The sequence below is a fragment of the Oncorhynchus clarkii genome, chromosome 20 (genome assembly GCF_045791955.1).
Source record: "Oncorhynchus clarkii lewisi isolate Uvic-CL-2024 chromosome 20, UVic_Ocla_1.0, whole genome shotgun sequence".
Taxonomy (NCBI): Eukaryota; Metazoa; Chordata; class Actinopteri; order Salmoniformes; family Salmonidae; genus Oncorhynchus; species Oncorhynchus clarkii.
Window position 1 is genome coordinate 77524571 of NC_092166.1, and position 17375 is coordinate 77541945.

The following is a 17375-nucleotide window of genomic DNA, read 5'->3' on the forward strand; positions in this document are numbered from 1 at the left end:
GAGTGCTGAGTACCAGGCAGTTAGCAAGTTTCGTAGGCTACTAATGACCAGCAGCAGCATCAGCGCTTGGAGAAGCCTAGTTACAGTGACTATACTGTCACGTGGAATTTGACTACCATCATGACTCGCGACCGTCGGTGTGGCAGTAATACAGTCACCGTAACAGCCCTAATCACCCCATGCATTTGCCATTCAATGTTTTGACTGGTAATACAGTATCTATTAGAAATGTAAATTTTATTTGAGTTCAACATAGGCAGTCATATCATAAATATTGCAGTATAAATACTAGTACATTTACTTCATGTTCACAATATGTGTTACATTGTCCGTCTGTGAAAGATTGCAAGACCGTTTTCTTCAGTTGGATAGGTTCAGAGCCATACATTTAGAAAGGTTATTTCGCCTTGAAAAATGGAGGCGCATGTAGTCGTAGAAGTATGCATCTGTGTATGTATATTTCTCTGGATATGTTTAATGATTTTGTTATGAATTAACTGATCATAATATTGTCTGTTTCCCAGTAAGTACATCCAATCAGGCTGAATTACAATATTTTCATTCTACATCGTATTATGGCTCATTGTTATTCAATATTGAAACTGTTTTTTTTTATAGAAAACTCAGGCATTGGATACTATGTTAATGCTAGCAGTAACATTTCATATTTCACTGCTGCAGTATCATAAGTATCATTACTGCTATGTATATCTGAATTATGTTCAAACATAAAGGTGCAAAATACTTCACAAAGCCACTATTTTGTTTCATGGAACACTCAGTAACAACACGCCCGCAAAAAAAACGCCAGTTTCACAAGTCATCACTGGTGATCACAAGGCCGTTGGCTATCTGGTTCTCAAGAATCATCCCCTCCTCGTCCTCCTGCACAAGAAACGGAGAGAAATAAAATGATCAACAAGAAGCATTTTCGGTCTTCATAATAATTGTTTTTCATACGACGTCTAGTAAATCATTTGTTAACCTGTTAGATATTCAGTATATCTGCACCATAATTACTCAAATGATTAATAATCTACGATCAGGTAGATGGCGATTAGATGTACTTTATCCTCCTTGTTGTTTGGATTAGCAGAGATCACTCACCTCGTCTTTGGGAATGTAGTCTTTTTCTGTGCTTCTGTACGACACCACGTGGATAAGAGTATAAACTCTGAAAAGAGAAACAACACAGTGCACTTTTAGTGTGATTTCATCAAGACTCATCATAAGATAACTGAAACTAATCACTTGCTTGCATTGAGATAATTTGTTTAACTGTAATAAGGCGCACAGCATTCTATTTGTCTTTCTGCCTTTTATTTTGACATTTCTGTCCTCTTATGCATGTTTGGAATGGAGGTGTTATCATTTTGTTATCATATATCATTTTGTGTTTGAGAAATGAGAAATGTTTGCCCACCTGTGGTAAAGCATAGCCAGGAACTGCACCACTAGAAGCACAGCGAATGACAAGAGGAACATCAGACTGAGAGGCTCCACCTTCAGGTATTCTCCTGAGGATGTGCCATTTGGCCAGATTTTTTCAATCTTGATACTAATCACATCATTTCCAATGGCTTGTAAAAAGAAAGTGGCCACAATCCACAAAACGTTGACGATGAAATACAGAAACACTGCCTGTAAAACAACAAATACAAAAGGATCATTCTACGAGCCATATGTGTTTAATAGAACATAGTAAATAAATAGTATAAAAATAGAAAAGCCCACCTTGTTTCGTAGTGACTTCAGTTCCCTTGTCACCTCCTCTTTATGAGCTTTATCATCTACAATAGGTGCGAGGTATCTCTCAAGCAGTTTCTTCCAAAAGTCGTGTTCATCCTGCCAAAATGCATATTGGAAACATGGTCATTTTATTGGAGCACATTGTTGCTCAACACTGTCTGTTCTTCAGATTACCACTCAAAGGGTCTGGTTCCAGAGTACTCAGTCAACTTATTGCTGAAGTCCATCCCAGGTCACAGATGTAGAGAAGAAAACGTCCGGAGCTGCACCAGTAAGACACCAGGCAATACAATATAACATTAAATACAATATGAACGGGTGTGTTTTCACTCAAACATTACCTCAGTGAGTTTCTCCACCTGTGGGGCAATGAGGGTTTTCTCTACAGCTCTTTTTACCCTCCTCTCAAGCCTCTCCATTCGGTTGGTTTTCAGGATCCTCCTGGCAGCCTCGTTAAGGGCGTACTGCAGCTCTTCTAGCTGGCTGTCGCTCAGCACGTCCTCTGGGCCCACCTTGTCCTTCAGCTCTCCGTTCACTGTGTCCGTCAGCATCATCACCAACTCCTCACACACATCCTCCTGGTTCTTGTTTCTCAGGGTGTAACGGATCTGCTCCTGAAGGTTCCTTTTCAAGTTGGCGTAGGTCAATTTCTTCAGGAACTCTTCCTTGACAGGCTGAACCCAATCTATTAAAAGCAAATTGTGTAGAGGTGCTGTTGATTTATAATTCAACTTGTAGTTACATACTGACTTTTTGTATGTTGTAGGTTACAGCTATACTCTTTCATGTACTGAACCACCTACCACTTTGAGGTACAAATTCTCTTTCTTCCTCGGTGAAGCCACTATAAAGCGAACCGTCATAAAGCATATTATCATCTTCATCGTCATGGTTATCATCGTTGTCATCTTCAATGCTGGAATAGGCGCTCTCCTTTTTAGGAATGCTGTCAAACCTGTCAACACTGCTGTGAACAAGAGGATGAAAAGTTACAACAGGTAACAACAGGCCCTCCATTTGATAGACGTTTGTTTTAGACAGTATATGAGCGAGGTCCTTTGGGCCTTTGTGAAATGTTTTGTACATGCCTTGTATCATATTCTAAGTCTTTCTTGGCTCTTTTGCGGTCTAAAAGCTCTGGACTTATTTCCTCACTGTTTTCTTCATTTGGGGCATTGTTTTTCTCTTCCTTGGTGTTGGGCTTCTGTTCATGCACCACTTGCTGGGTGACTTGTATGTTTGGATTGACTGCCTGCTGGAGTTGCTGGAGCATCAAGTTATCAGTCTCTTGGGTGACTTGTAGTTTCATATCCCAACAGCAAAGTTTGCAGTTTCGATCACAGAGAACATTCTGGGTCTTCTTCTGTTCTTTTTCCTTGTTTGTCTCTCGAGTGCCCCATGTGACAATGTGCATGTTCACCAAGGAGTAGATTGTGAGCAAGAGATAGCCACTGGGGATACAGATGAAGTACATCAGACCATAGATGATCATGCTGAACTCCTGGGGGTGAAGGATGGCTGTCACCAGGTACATGGCAGCCATGGAAACCAGGAAGAGGCCAGTTGGGGTGATGAATGTGCCCTGCATAGCCATGTCACCTGGGGAACGCATGAAATGAAATGTGTATCGTAACAGTCTGACTCATTTAACACCAGCCGCCACCCTTTAAAGGATTATAGGTAAGCTTTATCTTTGCATAAACAACTTGGTTCTGTGTGTTGAGTGAATGATCATGTGAAGAGTCATTGCCAAAGCTTACCGATGATGGCGAAGAATGATGCTAACATCAGAAAGGCGTACAACACGCTCATAATAGCTGCAATGGTGATCTGGGTATTTGGTTTTGCCAAAAAACAAATTAACAGGTAGAAAATAGGTGGGATGACTGATATGATGATGGACAGGGTTCCTTCAATTTGGAACACAAACTGAAAAGCACCTAAAGAGGAAGACAGAAAAAAGAGGTAATACCTTCCTGGGATGGAGCTCTGTATATCATAGCACATAAAAACAATACCATTTGACCTCACTTTTATGGTTTTATTGAACCAAAGCAAAAGTCATAACTGATGGGTATACATACTTTATACTGTTTGTCCTTTAGCCCTGTGCCCTAAAATGTGTAGTCATATGTAATGTCGTTCACCCAGCTGGCTCTCTGCCTGACTTTGAGCTTTTGAACTTACTGACATTTCAAAATACTTAACTTGTACATCACCCAATCAATAATATAATACTCTTAGCAAAAACATCTATTTTTCATTTACAATCTGTAGAAACTATGAAAATAGAAAGGTTCAGAACTTTTGTGAAACATCACAGCACAGTGGAAAAATATATGGCAGCTAGAAAAAGTGGATGGTCTTCAGAGATCAATGGGAGGGGTTGAGGGAAGCTGAAGGGTGGGACTGGGTGGTGTTCAGAGATAAATGGGAGGGGTTGAGGGTAGCTGAAGGGTGGGACTGGGTGGTGTTCAGAGATAAATGGGAGGGGTTGAGGGAAGCTGAAGGGTGGGACTGGATGGTCTTCAGAGATAAATGGGAGGGGTTGAGGGAAGCTGAAGGGTGGGACTGGATGGTCTTCAGAGATAAATGGGAGGGGTTGAGTGAATCTGAAGGGTGGGACTGGATGGTGTTCAGAGATAAATGGGAGGGGTTGAGGGAAGCTGAAGGGTGGGACTAAAAACAAACAAAATAAAGCTAATGTCAAATATACTGTGTCCATGAAATGTTTATAGTATGAATAGCTGGAAGTAGAAGCCTAAGTATTTTAGTCCAGTAGTTTACTCCAATTAGGGAGGGGTGGTTGGGTTAGGGGAAAATAATAAAGGAAAATATACACTGTGTATTCTAGGGAAAGGGGGATAACTAGTCAGTTATACAACTGAATGCATTCAACTGAAATGTGTCTTCCGCATTTAACCCAACCCCTGTGAACCAGAGAGTTGCGGGGAGGCTGTCATAATTGACATCCACGTCTTCGGCGCCCGGGGAACAAATATACAGTATTTACAAAAAAATATATATGGGGGATTGGAAATGATACAGACAATTACAGTGATAGAAACAACAATCGATCTGCAATATTAAAGCTGATATACACCTTAATAAAAATAAAATATATAACAACTTGACTTAAGGGAAAATGTGGCACTTCAGTTCTCGTTACTCTAGGTTGTATAATGAGTATTGGTTAACAACATATAGACATAAAATAGTGCGTACAATGAACAAGAATGAACAGAACAGGTACCTGCTATCATCAGAGACACAGAGGCAGGGCCGAGAATGGAGGAGCTGACAGTAAATATCTGGTAGAAGATGTACAGTCTGGAGATGGAGGAGTTCCTCTTGACCGTCTCATTGCCACTGTGCAGGAGGTCCAGGGTGTTGGCCAGAGTAGACGGCCCCCAACGCCGCCTCTGGTTGTAAAACTCTTTGAACTCCTGAGGGGAGTTGGTGTAGGCGTCAGACGCAGCGTTGTACTCCACTCTCCAGCCCTGCTGGAGGAGCAGGGTGCACAGCCAGCGGTCCTCACCTGGCCAGCAGGAAAAGGGAAGATTCAAGGAAGTGAATATACTTATCAGGTCCTAGGACAGCTGCACACTTAGTGATTATCTCTAGGGAACACTTAACGAGCCAGTAAATATGTATACTCAGCAAAAAAACAAAACGTCCTCTCACTGTCAACTGCGTTTATTTTCAGAAAACTTAACACGTGTACATATTTGTATGAACATAACAGGTTTCAACAACTGAGACATAAACTGAACAAGTTCCACAGACGTGTGACTAACAGAAATGGAATAATGTGTCCCTGAACAAAGGGGGGGTCCAAATCAAAAGTAACAGTCAGTATCTGGTGTGACCACCAGCTGCATTAAGTACTGCAGTACATCTCCTCCTCATGGACTGCACCAGATTTGCAGGTTCTTGCTGTGAGATGTTACCCCACTCTTCCACCAAGGCACCTGCAAGTTCCTGGACATTTCTGGGGGGAATGACCCTAGCCCTCACCATCCGATCCAACAGGTCCCAGACGTGCTCAATGTATTGAGATCCGGGCTCTTCGCTGGCCATGGCAGAACACTGACATTCCCATCTTGCAGGAAATAATGCACAGAACGAGCAGTATCGTTGGTGGCATTGTCATGCTGGAGGGTCATGTCAGGATGAGCCTGCAGGAAGGGTAACACATGAGGGAGGAAGATGTCTTCCCTGTAACGCACAGCGTTGCGATTGCCTGCACTGAGCTTGACAACAAGCTCAGTCCGATGCTGCTGTGACACACCGCCCCAGACCATGACGGACCCTCCACCTCCAAATCGATTCCGCTCCTGAGTACAGGCCTCGGTGTAACACTCATTCCTTCGACAATAAACGCGAATCCAACCAACCACATGCCTTACAACAGCCTAAAAGCCCTCAGTCCAGCCTCTCTCAGCCTATTGCGGACAGTCCGAACACTGATGGAGAGATTGAAACTTCCTGGTGTAACTCGGACAGTTGTTGTTGACATCCTGTACCTGTCCCGCAGGTGTGATGTTCGAATGTACCGATCCTGTGCAGGTGTTGTTACACGTGGTCTGCCAATGCGAGGACGATCAGCTGTCCGTCCTGTCTCCCTGTAGCGCTGTCTTAGGCGTCTCACAGTACGGACATTGCAATTTATTGCCATGGCCACATCTGCAGTCCTCATGCCTAAGGCAGCATGCTTAAGGCACGTTCACACAGTTGAGCAGGGACCCTGGGCATCTTTCTTTTTGTGTTTTTCAGAGTCAGCAGAAAGGCCTCTTTAGTGTCCTAAGCGTTCATAACTGTGACCTTAATTACCTACCGTCTGTAATCTGTTAGTGTCTTAACGACCATTCCACTTGTGCATGTTCATTCATTGTTTATGGTTCATTGAACAAGAATGGGAAACAGTGTTTAAACCCTTTACAATGAAGGTCTGTGAAGTTATTTGGATTTTTATAAATTATCTTTGAAAGTTAGGGTTGCTGAGTTTATGTCACCCTTGATCTATTGAAGCCAACATAAATAGCTCAATAAACTGTGATAAAACGTTCTATGAACCTCCTGTTGTATAATCTAATACTCCAGTAGCATATACTGAAAACCAAGTGCTGTTGATGGGAGAATACGGAAGTAGTCACCTTGATCATATTGAACATACTCAGAGGCTCTAGTTGCAGTCGTGGTGTATCTCTTGAGCACGTTGTCATCCATCAGAGCGGATCCCCTGAACAAGCTGAAGCATCCAGGACTGCAGAGGACTGAACCAAACACGTGCTCAGCTGTTTTCTGGAGCCAGTGACCAACAGCATACTCAAATTTCTGATACCACACCATTGGACCTAAAATAGAAATCAATGCATGTCAGTTCAGTTATACTGTAGCGGTAGCGAGACATGTTGATATATTATATCTAAGTGGTTATGGTTGGAATTGGATTAGGGGCTCCGTATCGTGGAAGTATAAAATGTCAATTTAATTTCCGATTGAGTCGACATATGCAACGTTTCCCGTGGGATGCAGTCTCCGCGAACGCGGGAACATTGCCTTTACATTTCACTCGAGCTATAACTCGGATCTTTCGCAACGCTTCTGTGATACGGATAGATGCACTTGAAATATACAGTATGCTGGACATAGCCATGTCTGAGTGGATCCCCTAACTCTTTGGTAAAGGGTGTATCAACATCAGTTCTACTCACCCATTCCTGTAGGGTGGATTCGTCCGCATGCAGCACCCACATTGCAGTACTTCCGAAGTCGGTCCACCAGTAATATCAGAGCTGCGGGGTGGAAGTCTGTGTCTCCATCCAGGGCCATGATGTAGGTATTGTCATCAGAGATGTGTTTTCTCTTACTGTCATTGTCATGCTGTGGCAACAGGAAACTCTCCCCATCCAGTGATATGAGACTGGCACGGCAAGGATTATTCTGTCTCTGTAGAAGACAAATACAAAAAAAATCATACACATTAATTTAGAGAAACCATGGAACCATGGCTCGCTACTGATTTTTCATATTTACAGATCAGCTGTATTGTGGGAATAAAGGCAATAACATGGAAATTAGCATGAAATATATTACATACCGTTATCTTTTGAGGATTCTTGACAATGTATCCTTTCCATCCAAGCAGATAGTAGAGGTACATGATCTGAAAGACATGTCAGATGCAAACTTATAACCATTTAATTTTCCTCAAGTGTGTTCATACTAAAACCAAAAAAAAGCAATTACAATATATTTATGTTCTTCAAGAAAAGTCATTAAAGTCTGTTTAAAGAACGTAGGTTAACAGTGGTGAAATCATGGAATACAGTAATATTGAAAATCATCCTACCCACCTGTGACCATCTCTTCTTGTTTCTGATTAGCTGTTTGTCTTTCAAATGGAAATACAGCATGTTTCCTTCTGGCATCACAAACATTAATCGCCCACCATAAGGAGTCTCAATAATTGACACATCATCGGGCTCCTTATTGGTGAATACCCTGAAATACACAAACATTGCAGATTCATTATGAAACAGTTGGCAGTCTTTTGGATTTATAGAGATCCCCCATTTATAGTGAATGCATCTTAAAGTAGAGCTTGCTTGTGCTCATTAACTGGCACTTGGTCTGTTTTTTATAGGGAGTAAAGTGCAAAGAAAAAACAAATGTCCACTTACCTGTAAACCTCTATGACCACATGAATGAGATCGGTCACATATTCGTTGATAAACTTTTTGTCCATCTCTTTGTCTATCATGAATGCGTCATCTACAAATATGTGGCATTCAAAGTCAAAAACATCTTTATGTTCCTCTTTTGGGTCACCTCTGTACCGGTCCAACCTGAAACCATCAAGACACATGTTAAGAGAACATCCTATTTTTATGCAAAACAGTATAATAATTACCTCCTTATCATTCATTGTATTTTGTCAAAGTCTGTTGGTCCTGTACACGCTAAGGTTGTAGAACTGATTTCACACAATGGTTGTGATATAACGGATATTTTGGTAATACAATGGAGAGTTTGTCTGTATCAATATGTTTACACAACCATTTTACGGTATCTCCACAACGCTTGTGTAATTATGTTTGTGCAGAAAAACTCCACAACAAGTGACAAATGTGTTGAAGGCTACTTGAGTTATACATCTTGAGTGCGGTGTGAACGGTGTCATTGTCTTGTGTTGTATACAAGAGGTCTCTGCTGCACACACTCACACACACACACTCATTCACACACACTAACATTCTACATTTATATGAAATAACTTTTCAGGGCTAGAAATATTGAAATATCAAACACAGCCAGCGAAATTGATAAGCACAATACCTGAACATGGATGTGAGGATCTTCAACATCTCGTCATAGGTCTCATGCCACATTGTTGCACAGAGGTAAATGACACAATTCTCCACGTCGTCAACAACACTACTGTAGAATGAAAAACATGGGGAAAGTATGAGAACATGTTTGGATGGAGGAGAGAGAGCCATTTCTAAACATGTTTGAATGCAGAGTGATCAGAGTTAATGTCAGTAAGTGTATTTCAGCACACTACCACTAAGACTCTTTCTTATATAGTGCACTGTCGGCAAAACTCAACAATTACTGAATAAATGTCTATTTGCACTGTTGCAATGTGAAGTCTTAAACCATGTGGACTTTTAATCAATTAAATAGCAAAGTCTTGCCTCTCCTGGTTCCTCGTTTGCACAACCTTCATCTTGGTGTTCAGAAGCAGAGACAGGTCGATGAAGGCAGATTCATAGAGGCGTCGTACAAACAGCTCAGTTGTGCGTTCGATCCTCTGGACCTTGAAGTTCCACACGTAGTAGGTGCATGTGATGAGCCCAAGCCACATGCAAATGCCCTCCAGCGCAAGTAGGGAGAAAGGCCAGGTCCAGTAATGGCTGCTCAAAGAAGTCCTGCAGATGCTCTTGGTGAGCTCCAGCATCACGACTGTGCTGGTGTTCTTGGTGCTCAGGTCAACTAGGCTCGAGCAAAAGTCTATGATAGAAGTTGTGTCGGCCCCAGCTAGGTATTGAGATTGCGTTAGGAAAAGGATCATGCCGAGAATGAGAACAGCGGGCCCGGTAAAACAGACAGGGAAGGCGAAGCTCATTCGCACAGAGTGGATCTTACAAGCCACCACTCCAAACCAATGGCATGCAGCAGAGAAAAAGGCTTGGAGGAAAAGTACAGTAAGACCAATATCAAGTGTCTCTCTATGCCTCGCAATTGTACTTTCATCTTCATCGGCCTTAGGGGTGAAATCAAAATCTGCCCATACAATGTTTTCCTGTATCAACACGTGGTAGATGAGGTACACAGCAGCAATGACTACAACCCTTAGAAGACTCGATATCACAAATACAAAGTCTCTGAAGGTGTCCAACTCAGCCAGCATTTCTTGCATGTTGTTGCTCGCCTGCACTGGGTTTTCCCACCAGTTCAGAGATACCAAAAAAGATGCAAAAACTGCAATGCCAACATACCAATAACAGTCGTCCTCCTGGCCTGATACAAAAGAGGTTACCCGGACATAATAGTCTGCCCCAAGGAGAAAGTAGCCGGTCAGGACAAGCATAAGAGAACAAATGGGGAAGATGATCTTCCAGTTCTCTCTCTGCAGACGAAATACAATCTGTAGGACTGAGGAAAGCATGCAGACTCCCCCGGAGATAAAGAGGTTTGTCAGCACGTCAAACTGGGGCATCACCACCAGCACCAGGATGGAGGTCCCAAGAGACACCAAGCATTCAATCCCACACACCTGAAAAATACACATTTAAGTTTGTATTGACAGCATGCGGTGATGGGGAAGCTACTTTGAAAATATAGTTTACCAGGCTACCAATTACTTCACACTGGAAGAAGAGAAGCTACACTAAAGCTACCCTTAAATTCTGAAATTTCTACAAATTGCAAGGTGAGATTACTTTGCGGTCAAATGTTAACAGAATGTTTAATTTAGTCTATTTAACACAAACACAATGTTTCAAGTGAGAATTAGGCAGGTATGATGCCGAAAAATTCTTGCCTACTTCTCCCCTATTTTCTTTTCTTTTTCCAGAAAAACAGCAGTGTGTAGTTCCAGTAGTTAGCTACACCGCTACATGGTGAGAATATAACTAACTACTGAAAATACTGCATAGATTAGAAATCAATTCCCCAACACTGACAGCAAGAAATTTGAGCAGCAATTAAGACATACAAAGATCACCAAGAAGTCAAATTGTATAATATTTCAACTTACAATTCCCATAGTTCTCATGTTTGGTGGGACGAAGTTCTTGAAAGCGCATTTCCACAGTGACTTGAGGAACACGAGCAGGTTGGGCATCACCAAACAGCCCACCAGCATGAGCATGTAATATTGTCTTTCCTTGGAAGTCCTAGTCGATGTGGGGCTTGAGAGTGTGGAGAGAACCAGTAGAGAGCCCTGGCGGATTAGATGTAAACACAACTGACATCAGACTCCTAATATTATAGCATCTAAGATTCATTCATTTAAACACTGATCTACATAATGAGTGTGAACAATTCCTTCATAGTGTTAGCAGTGTATGTGTTAGAGAAAAAAAAAACAGATGGGAGAGTACTAGGGTGTCCAGGGTGTCAACCTGGTCTCAGAGCATTTCATATTATTCTGTACAAAAATCTGAGGCCCCATTTAGTATGATATTTTATGTTTTGTATGGTGTGAATTAATTTGTGGATGTCCATCACCCATTTGGTATGATATGTTCCGAATTACAATTCACAGATTTGAGATTTGTCTCATAAAGAACCCATTCCCCTTCCCTTGTATACTATTCATCAATGCTGAGTTGTGGAAATGTATCTGATATGGTATGGATTCTATATATCTATTATAAGATGACATCCCAGGAGGTATTATGCTTGATCCAGTAGTTTCCAGGTTCATGGTGCTGGGGTCAATGCTAGATGTGATACAGTTTATGTGAAATTGACGTCAAGGTTCATGGTGCTGGGGTCAATGCTAGATGTGATACAGTTTATGTGAAATTGACGTCAAGGGCCTCCCGAGTGGCACAGTGGTCTAAGGCACTGCATCGCAGTTGCTAGCTGATCCTGGTTCGAGTCCAGGCTCTGTCGCAGCCGGCCGTAACCGGGAGACACATGGGGCGGCGCACAATTTGCCCAGCATCGTACAGGTTAGGGGAGGGTTTGGCTGGCAGGGATGTCCTTGTCCCATCGCACTCTAGTGACTCCTGTGGCGGGCCGGGCGCATGCACGCTGACACGGTTGCCAATGTGTTTCCTCTAACACCTTGATGTGGCTGGCTTCTGGGTTAAGGGGGCATTGTGTCAAGAAGCAGTGCGGCTTGGTTAGGTTGTGCTTCGGAGGAAGTATGGCTCTTGACCTTCGCCTCTCCCCAGTCAGTATGGGAATTGCAGCGATGAGCGAAGACTGTAACTACCAATTTGATACCACGAAATTGGAGAGAAAAAAAGGGGTAAAGTAAAGAAATTAAAATAAAATAAATTGATGTCAAAAGTTGACATTTCTTTTGCATTTTATCTTCCTAATCTTAACCTAATTGTCATAACCTGTTATGTTAATTATCCTTACCTGCTGCGTAAGTTCTCCTCACCTGTTATAAAAAGTCAATTCTGACATAAGATGTATCCTGTCTACGCTAAACTGGGTGCTGGTCCCTCATTTTGGCTCACCTTGCTGATGACAGCACTGGACAGGACCATTATCCCCACGAACGCTGCCACCAGGTGCTGGAACAACTCAAAGCATCTTCTCTTCTCCTCTTTCTCAGCACCAATGGGATTTAACTGGAATGGATCCCAGGTGTCTCTGTGACAGTATCAAACACAATTTAAAACAGTTTGTTAAAACTGTTTATTACTGTTTAATAAACCGCCCTTAAAATAATAACTTCCAGTCTTTATAAACCCTTTATAAAGTGTAGCTGTAATGTCTGACTTGAAGATATGTTATATCCAGTGATGGGAAGGTACAGATGTAGGATCTTAATTTTCTCACAGCAAGAACAGGAAATATGAATTATTGTGTGGACTATAATTAACGTTATAAAAACATTTTAAGGGTTGATACATTTCTTTTTTTTTACAAACTTTAGAAGCCTTTGCATTTCCTACTGTGCATGACATTTTCTGCACAACAGGGTAATCTAATTAAGATCCTACACCTGTAAATGATTTTAGTAGTTCATCATTGGGTCAAAGGAAGTAAGTCACAAGTGACATCATATAACATCCATTATAAACTGGGTGGTTCGAGCCCTGAATGATGATTGGCTGACAGCCGTGGCATATCAGACCATATACCACAGGTATGATAAAACATTTATTTTTACTGCTCTTTTACTGCTCTAATGTTGGTAACCTGTTTATAATAGCAATAAGGAGCCTCAGTGTTTATGGATTTCAGGGAAAGGTGACACTAAATGAGCCACTATTGAATCAGTAGAATTGTAAATGAAACTGCTAATTGGGTGCAGTAGGTTCTGACAATGTCATATCCATGAATGATGCCCAGTCGGTCTGTATTCAGACAGCCAGTCTTACCTTATCTAATGAGCTTTGGCTTTGACATAACTATGGCGCCAGTATAAGCACCCAAACGCACCCAACCCAATTGTGACCAGCCCTACATGGTGAATCGCCCTAATTAAGATATGACCATTATCCATTATATCAACCTTATGTAAACAACCTCATGCCCACCAGGTTTACTGAATAAAACTGAATTGAACGAGGGGACAAAATGTTGATGGTGTTATCTGAATAGACTGTTGATGATGTTCTAGATCAGTGGTTCTCAACCTATCCACAGGGGGTAGTTGGAAGACCCATAACACTGTAACACTTTGAATTTCTCCAAACACAAACAAGCTAGAGTGATGAAACACAGTACATGCACATTTGGGTTGTCTCCTTGCTTGTTAAGTCACAGACAAATATTTCACTATTTGCATGTTTTATGGACACATATAAGTTTTTTTAGGGGTGAAATTATTTTTACTTACTGCCCTGAGAATTAATTCCCAATAATTCAAACTAGCATAATTTTTATCACTATATAGTGGGGCAAAAAAGTATTTAGTCAGCCACCAATTGTGCAAGTTCTCCCACTTAAAAAGATGAGAGAGGCCTGTAATTTTCATCATAGGTACAATTCAACTATGAAAGACAAAATGAGAAAAAAAATCCAGAAAATCACATTGTAGGATTTTTCATGAATTTATTTGCAAATTATGGTGGAAAATAAGTATTTGGTCAATAACAAAAGTTTATCTCAATACTTTGTTATATAACCTTTGTTGGCAATGACAGAGGTCAAACTGTAAGTCTTCACAAGGTTTTCACACACTGTTTGTTGCTGGTATTTTGGCTCATTCCTCCATGCAGATCTCCTCTAGAGCAGTGATGTTTTGGGGCTGTTGCTGGGCAACACGGACTTTCAACTCCCTCCAAAGATTTTCTATGGGGTTGAGATCTGAAGACTGGCTAGGGCACTCCAGGACCTTGAAATGCTTCTTACGAAGCCACTCCTTCGTTGCCTGGGCGGTGTCTTTGGGATCATTGTCATGCTGAAAGACCCAGCCACGTTTCATCTTCAATGCCCTTGTTGATGGAAGGAGGTTTTCACTCAAAATCTCACGATACATGGCCCCATTCATTCTTTCCTTTACACGGATCAGTCGTCCAGGTCCCTTTGCAGAAAAACAGCCCCAAAGCATGATGCTTCCACCCCCATGCTTCACAGTAGGTAGGGTGTTCTTTGGATGCAACTCAGCATTCTTTGTCCTCCAAACACGACGACTTGAGTTTTTACCAAAAAGTTATATTTTGGTTTCATCTGACCATATGACATTCTCCCAATCTTCTTCTGGATCATCCAAATGCTCTCTAGCAAACTTCAGATGGGCCTGGACGTGTACTGGCTTAAGCATGGGGACACGTCTGGCACTGCAGGATTTGAGTCCCTGGCGGTGTAGTGTGTTACTGATGGTAGGATTTGTTACTTTGGTCCCAGCTCTCTGCAGGTCATTCACTAGGTCCCCCCGTGTGGTTCTGGGATTTTTGCTCACCGTTCTTGCGATCATTTTGACCCCACGGGGTGAGATCTTGCGTGGAGCCCCAGATTGAGGGAGATTATCAGTGGTCTTGTATGTCTTCCATTTCCTAATAATTGCTCCCACAGTTGATTTCTTCAAACCAAGCTGCTTACCTATTGCAGATTCAGTCTTCCCAGCCTGGTGCAGGTCTACAATTTTGTTTCTGGTGTCCTTTGACAGCTCTTTGGTCTTGGCCATAGTGGAGTTTGGAGTGTGACTGTTTGAGGTTAGTTACAGGTCTGTGAGAGCCAGAAATCTTGCTTGTTTGGAGGTGACCAAATACTTATTTTCCACCATAATTTGCAAATAAATTCATAAAAAATCCTACAATGTTATTTTCTGGATTTTTTTCTCATTTTGTCTGTCATAGTTGAAGTGTACATATGATGAAAATTACAGGCCTCTCTCATCTTTTTAAGTGGGAGAACTTGCACAATTGGTGGCTGACTAAATACTTTTTTGCCCCATTGTACACTACCAGTCAAAGGTTTTAGAACACCTACTCATTCAAGGGTTTTTCTTTATTTTTACTATTTTCTACATTGTAGAATAATAGTTAAGACATCAAAACTATGTAGTATGTAGTAACCAAAAAAGTGTTAAACAAATCCAAATATATTTTATATTTGAGACTTCAAATAGCCACCCTTGCCTTGATGACAGCTTTGCACACTCTATTTGGATTTTTAAAACACCTTTTTTGGTTACTACATAAATCCATGTGTGTTATTTCATAGTTTTGATGTATTCACTGTTATTCTACAATGTAGTAAATAGTAAAAATAAAGAAAAACACTTGAATGAGTAGATGTTCTAAAACTTTTGATCTGTAGTGTAGAGTATGTTGGCTAAACTTTGACATGAATGACGTTGTCACTAATTTTGTCTGTTGCTAAGCACATGAGGTTTTGTCATGGTAGCTAGGTTGGGGGCAATTGTAAAGTAGTTTTAAAATTACCCTGGGCCAAGCAGCCAAATTATGAAAACAAGTGATTTTAAGATTGTATGAATAATACATGAAATGTACAAATACTAACTTTAAATAGCATTGAGGTCCTGTAGAGTGCCAAAGAATTTGTAAACAGATATCATTTGGGCACCATCAGACTATTCAGATGTTTTGAGAAGAACCAAATGGCCATGCACAAACATGGGTGTTTCTGTAATTATTGGTTAAGTACATAGAAATACTAATATTCCTAGCAAAATTGTTACATATGATGATTCATGAACATGAATGTGTTTCAAGTTAAGTACATTTGGTTTATTTCTGGGGTGTCACATTTGACCCCAACTACTGTTAGAATTGCCCGTGCCACGGGGAAAATTTAACGTCCAGTATTTTCAGATTCAAATCGATATTGTGATCCGACCATCTTACGTACATACCTATAAATGGTATGAATGATTAGGAGACATATGTACCTTTCTTATATCAAAACATGACTGGCCTAGTTCAAGTGGTCTCTGAGCAATAGAGTAAAATAGAAACATTTCCTCCAGTCTCCCCTACTTCAGGCAGAGCAAAATGTAGTTGTGGGTAGTCACCAGAAAGTATTGCGAACCCCTGTTTTTTTAGACGGATAGTATTAGACAAAAGAATCCACATATTATTGGTCACATACACATATTTAGTAGATGTTATTGCGCGTGTAACGACATGCTTGTGTTCCTAGCTCCAACAGTGCAGTCGTATCTAACAATTATATATTTAAAACTTTTTATCTATTGATCAGTTTTACATACCTATAATTGCATGCTATTATTGATCCTAAAGCATGAAATCATTACAATGCATCTATCATGCTCATTCTAATGTCTCAAAACACTTATTCTAAGCAAATAATATGTGTAGTCATTTAACAAATATTACATTGTAAGATGTTAGTGGTGTTTTCATTCCTATTAAACGGCTTTCTTTCAATATAACAATGTCAGTATTGATCTAATATCTATTGTTCTAACACTATATCCTCCGTAGAGTAATAGATGAATTATAACAGCTTCTAGTGACATCTCACACACTGCCGAGGAAAGTTCCAGCATTATCAGAGCAGCGGCCCTTCGATAAGGAGCATTTGACAAGGAGTTCAACTTTGCTTCCTTATATTGTATATCTTCAAAACTAAATTCTCATTAGTTTCCCAATAATGGTAAATGATATCTACCGTAGTACATAGTATCGTTGTATCATTATATAGTTGTATTACTTATATTTAGTGTCATTTCAGTATTGGTAGAATATTTTTCCATGTCTACAGTGCTAATTATTTTCAAGATCAGGCCCTGGGAATCCTAACAGTTTTGATTGAAATGATTCTCACGTGAAACTGAATTAAATTATTTTTGATTAATAAAACTAACCTGTGCCTTCCTTCCCTTTTCCTCCCTCTGAATTTGAGCTCCTCCATGTTTCACTGTCCTCAGTGGTACAGTTTAGTGGTCCTAAGTGCTAGTCCATTTGCTGAGGCACTAAGGTATTGGCATGCGTCAG

The 17375-nt window shown here is 40.9% G+C and overlaps 1 protein-coding gene across 1 annotated transcript; it reads right to left on the reverse strand.

Annotated features, from left to right (window-relative positions):
* Positions 1-214: 214 nt before the first annotated feature.
* On the reverse strand, positions 215-17375 carry LOC139375699 (chitin synthase chs-1-like). The gene is made up of 19 exons (XM_071117507.1): positions 17246-17375; positions 12459-12594; positions 11018-11203; positions 9453-10534; positions 9091-9192; positions 8436-8600; positions 8109-8256; positions 7853-7918; positions 7467-7701; positions 6906-7106; positions 5003-5287; positions 3510-3689; positions 2838-3348; positions 2553-2713; positions 2091-2434; positions 1735-1845; positions 1424-1641; positions 1108-1174; positions 215-885 (listed from the first exon to the last, which is right to left on the reverse strand). The coding sequence occupies exons 1-19, from the start codon at positions 17290-17292 to the stop codon at positions 814-816; spliced, it is 4317 nt and encodes a 1438-aa protein (XP_070973608.1). The 5' UTR covers positions 17293-17375; the 3' UTR covers positions 215-813.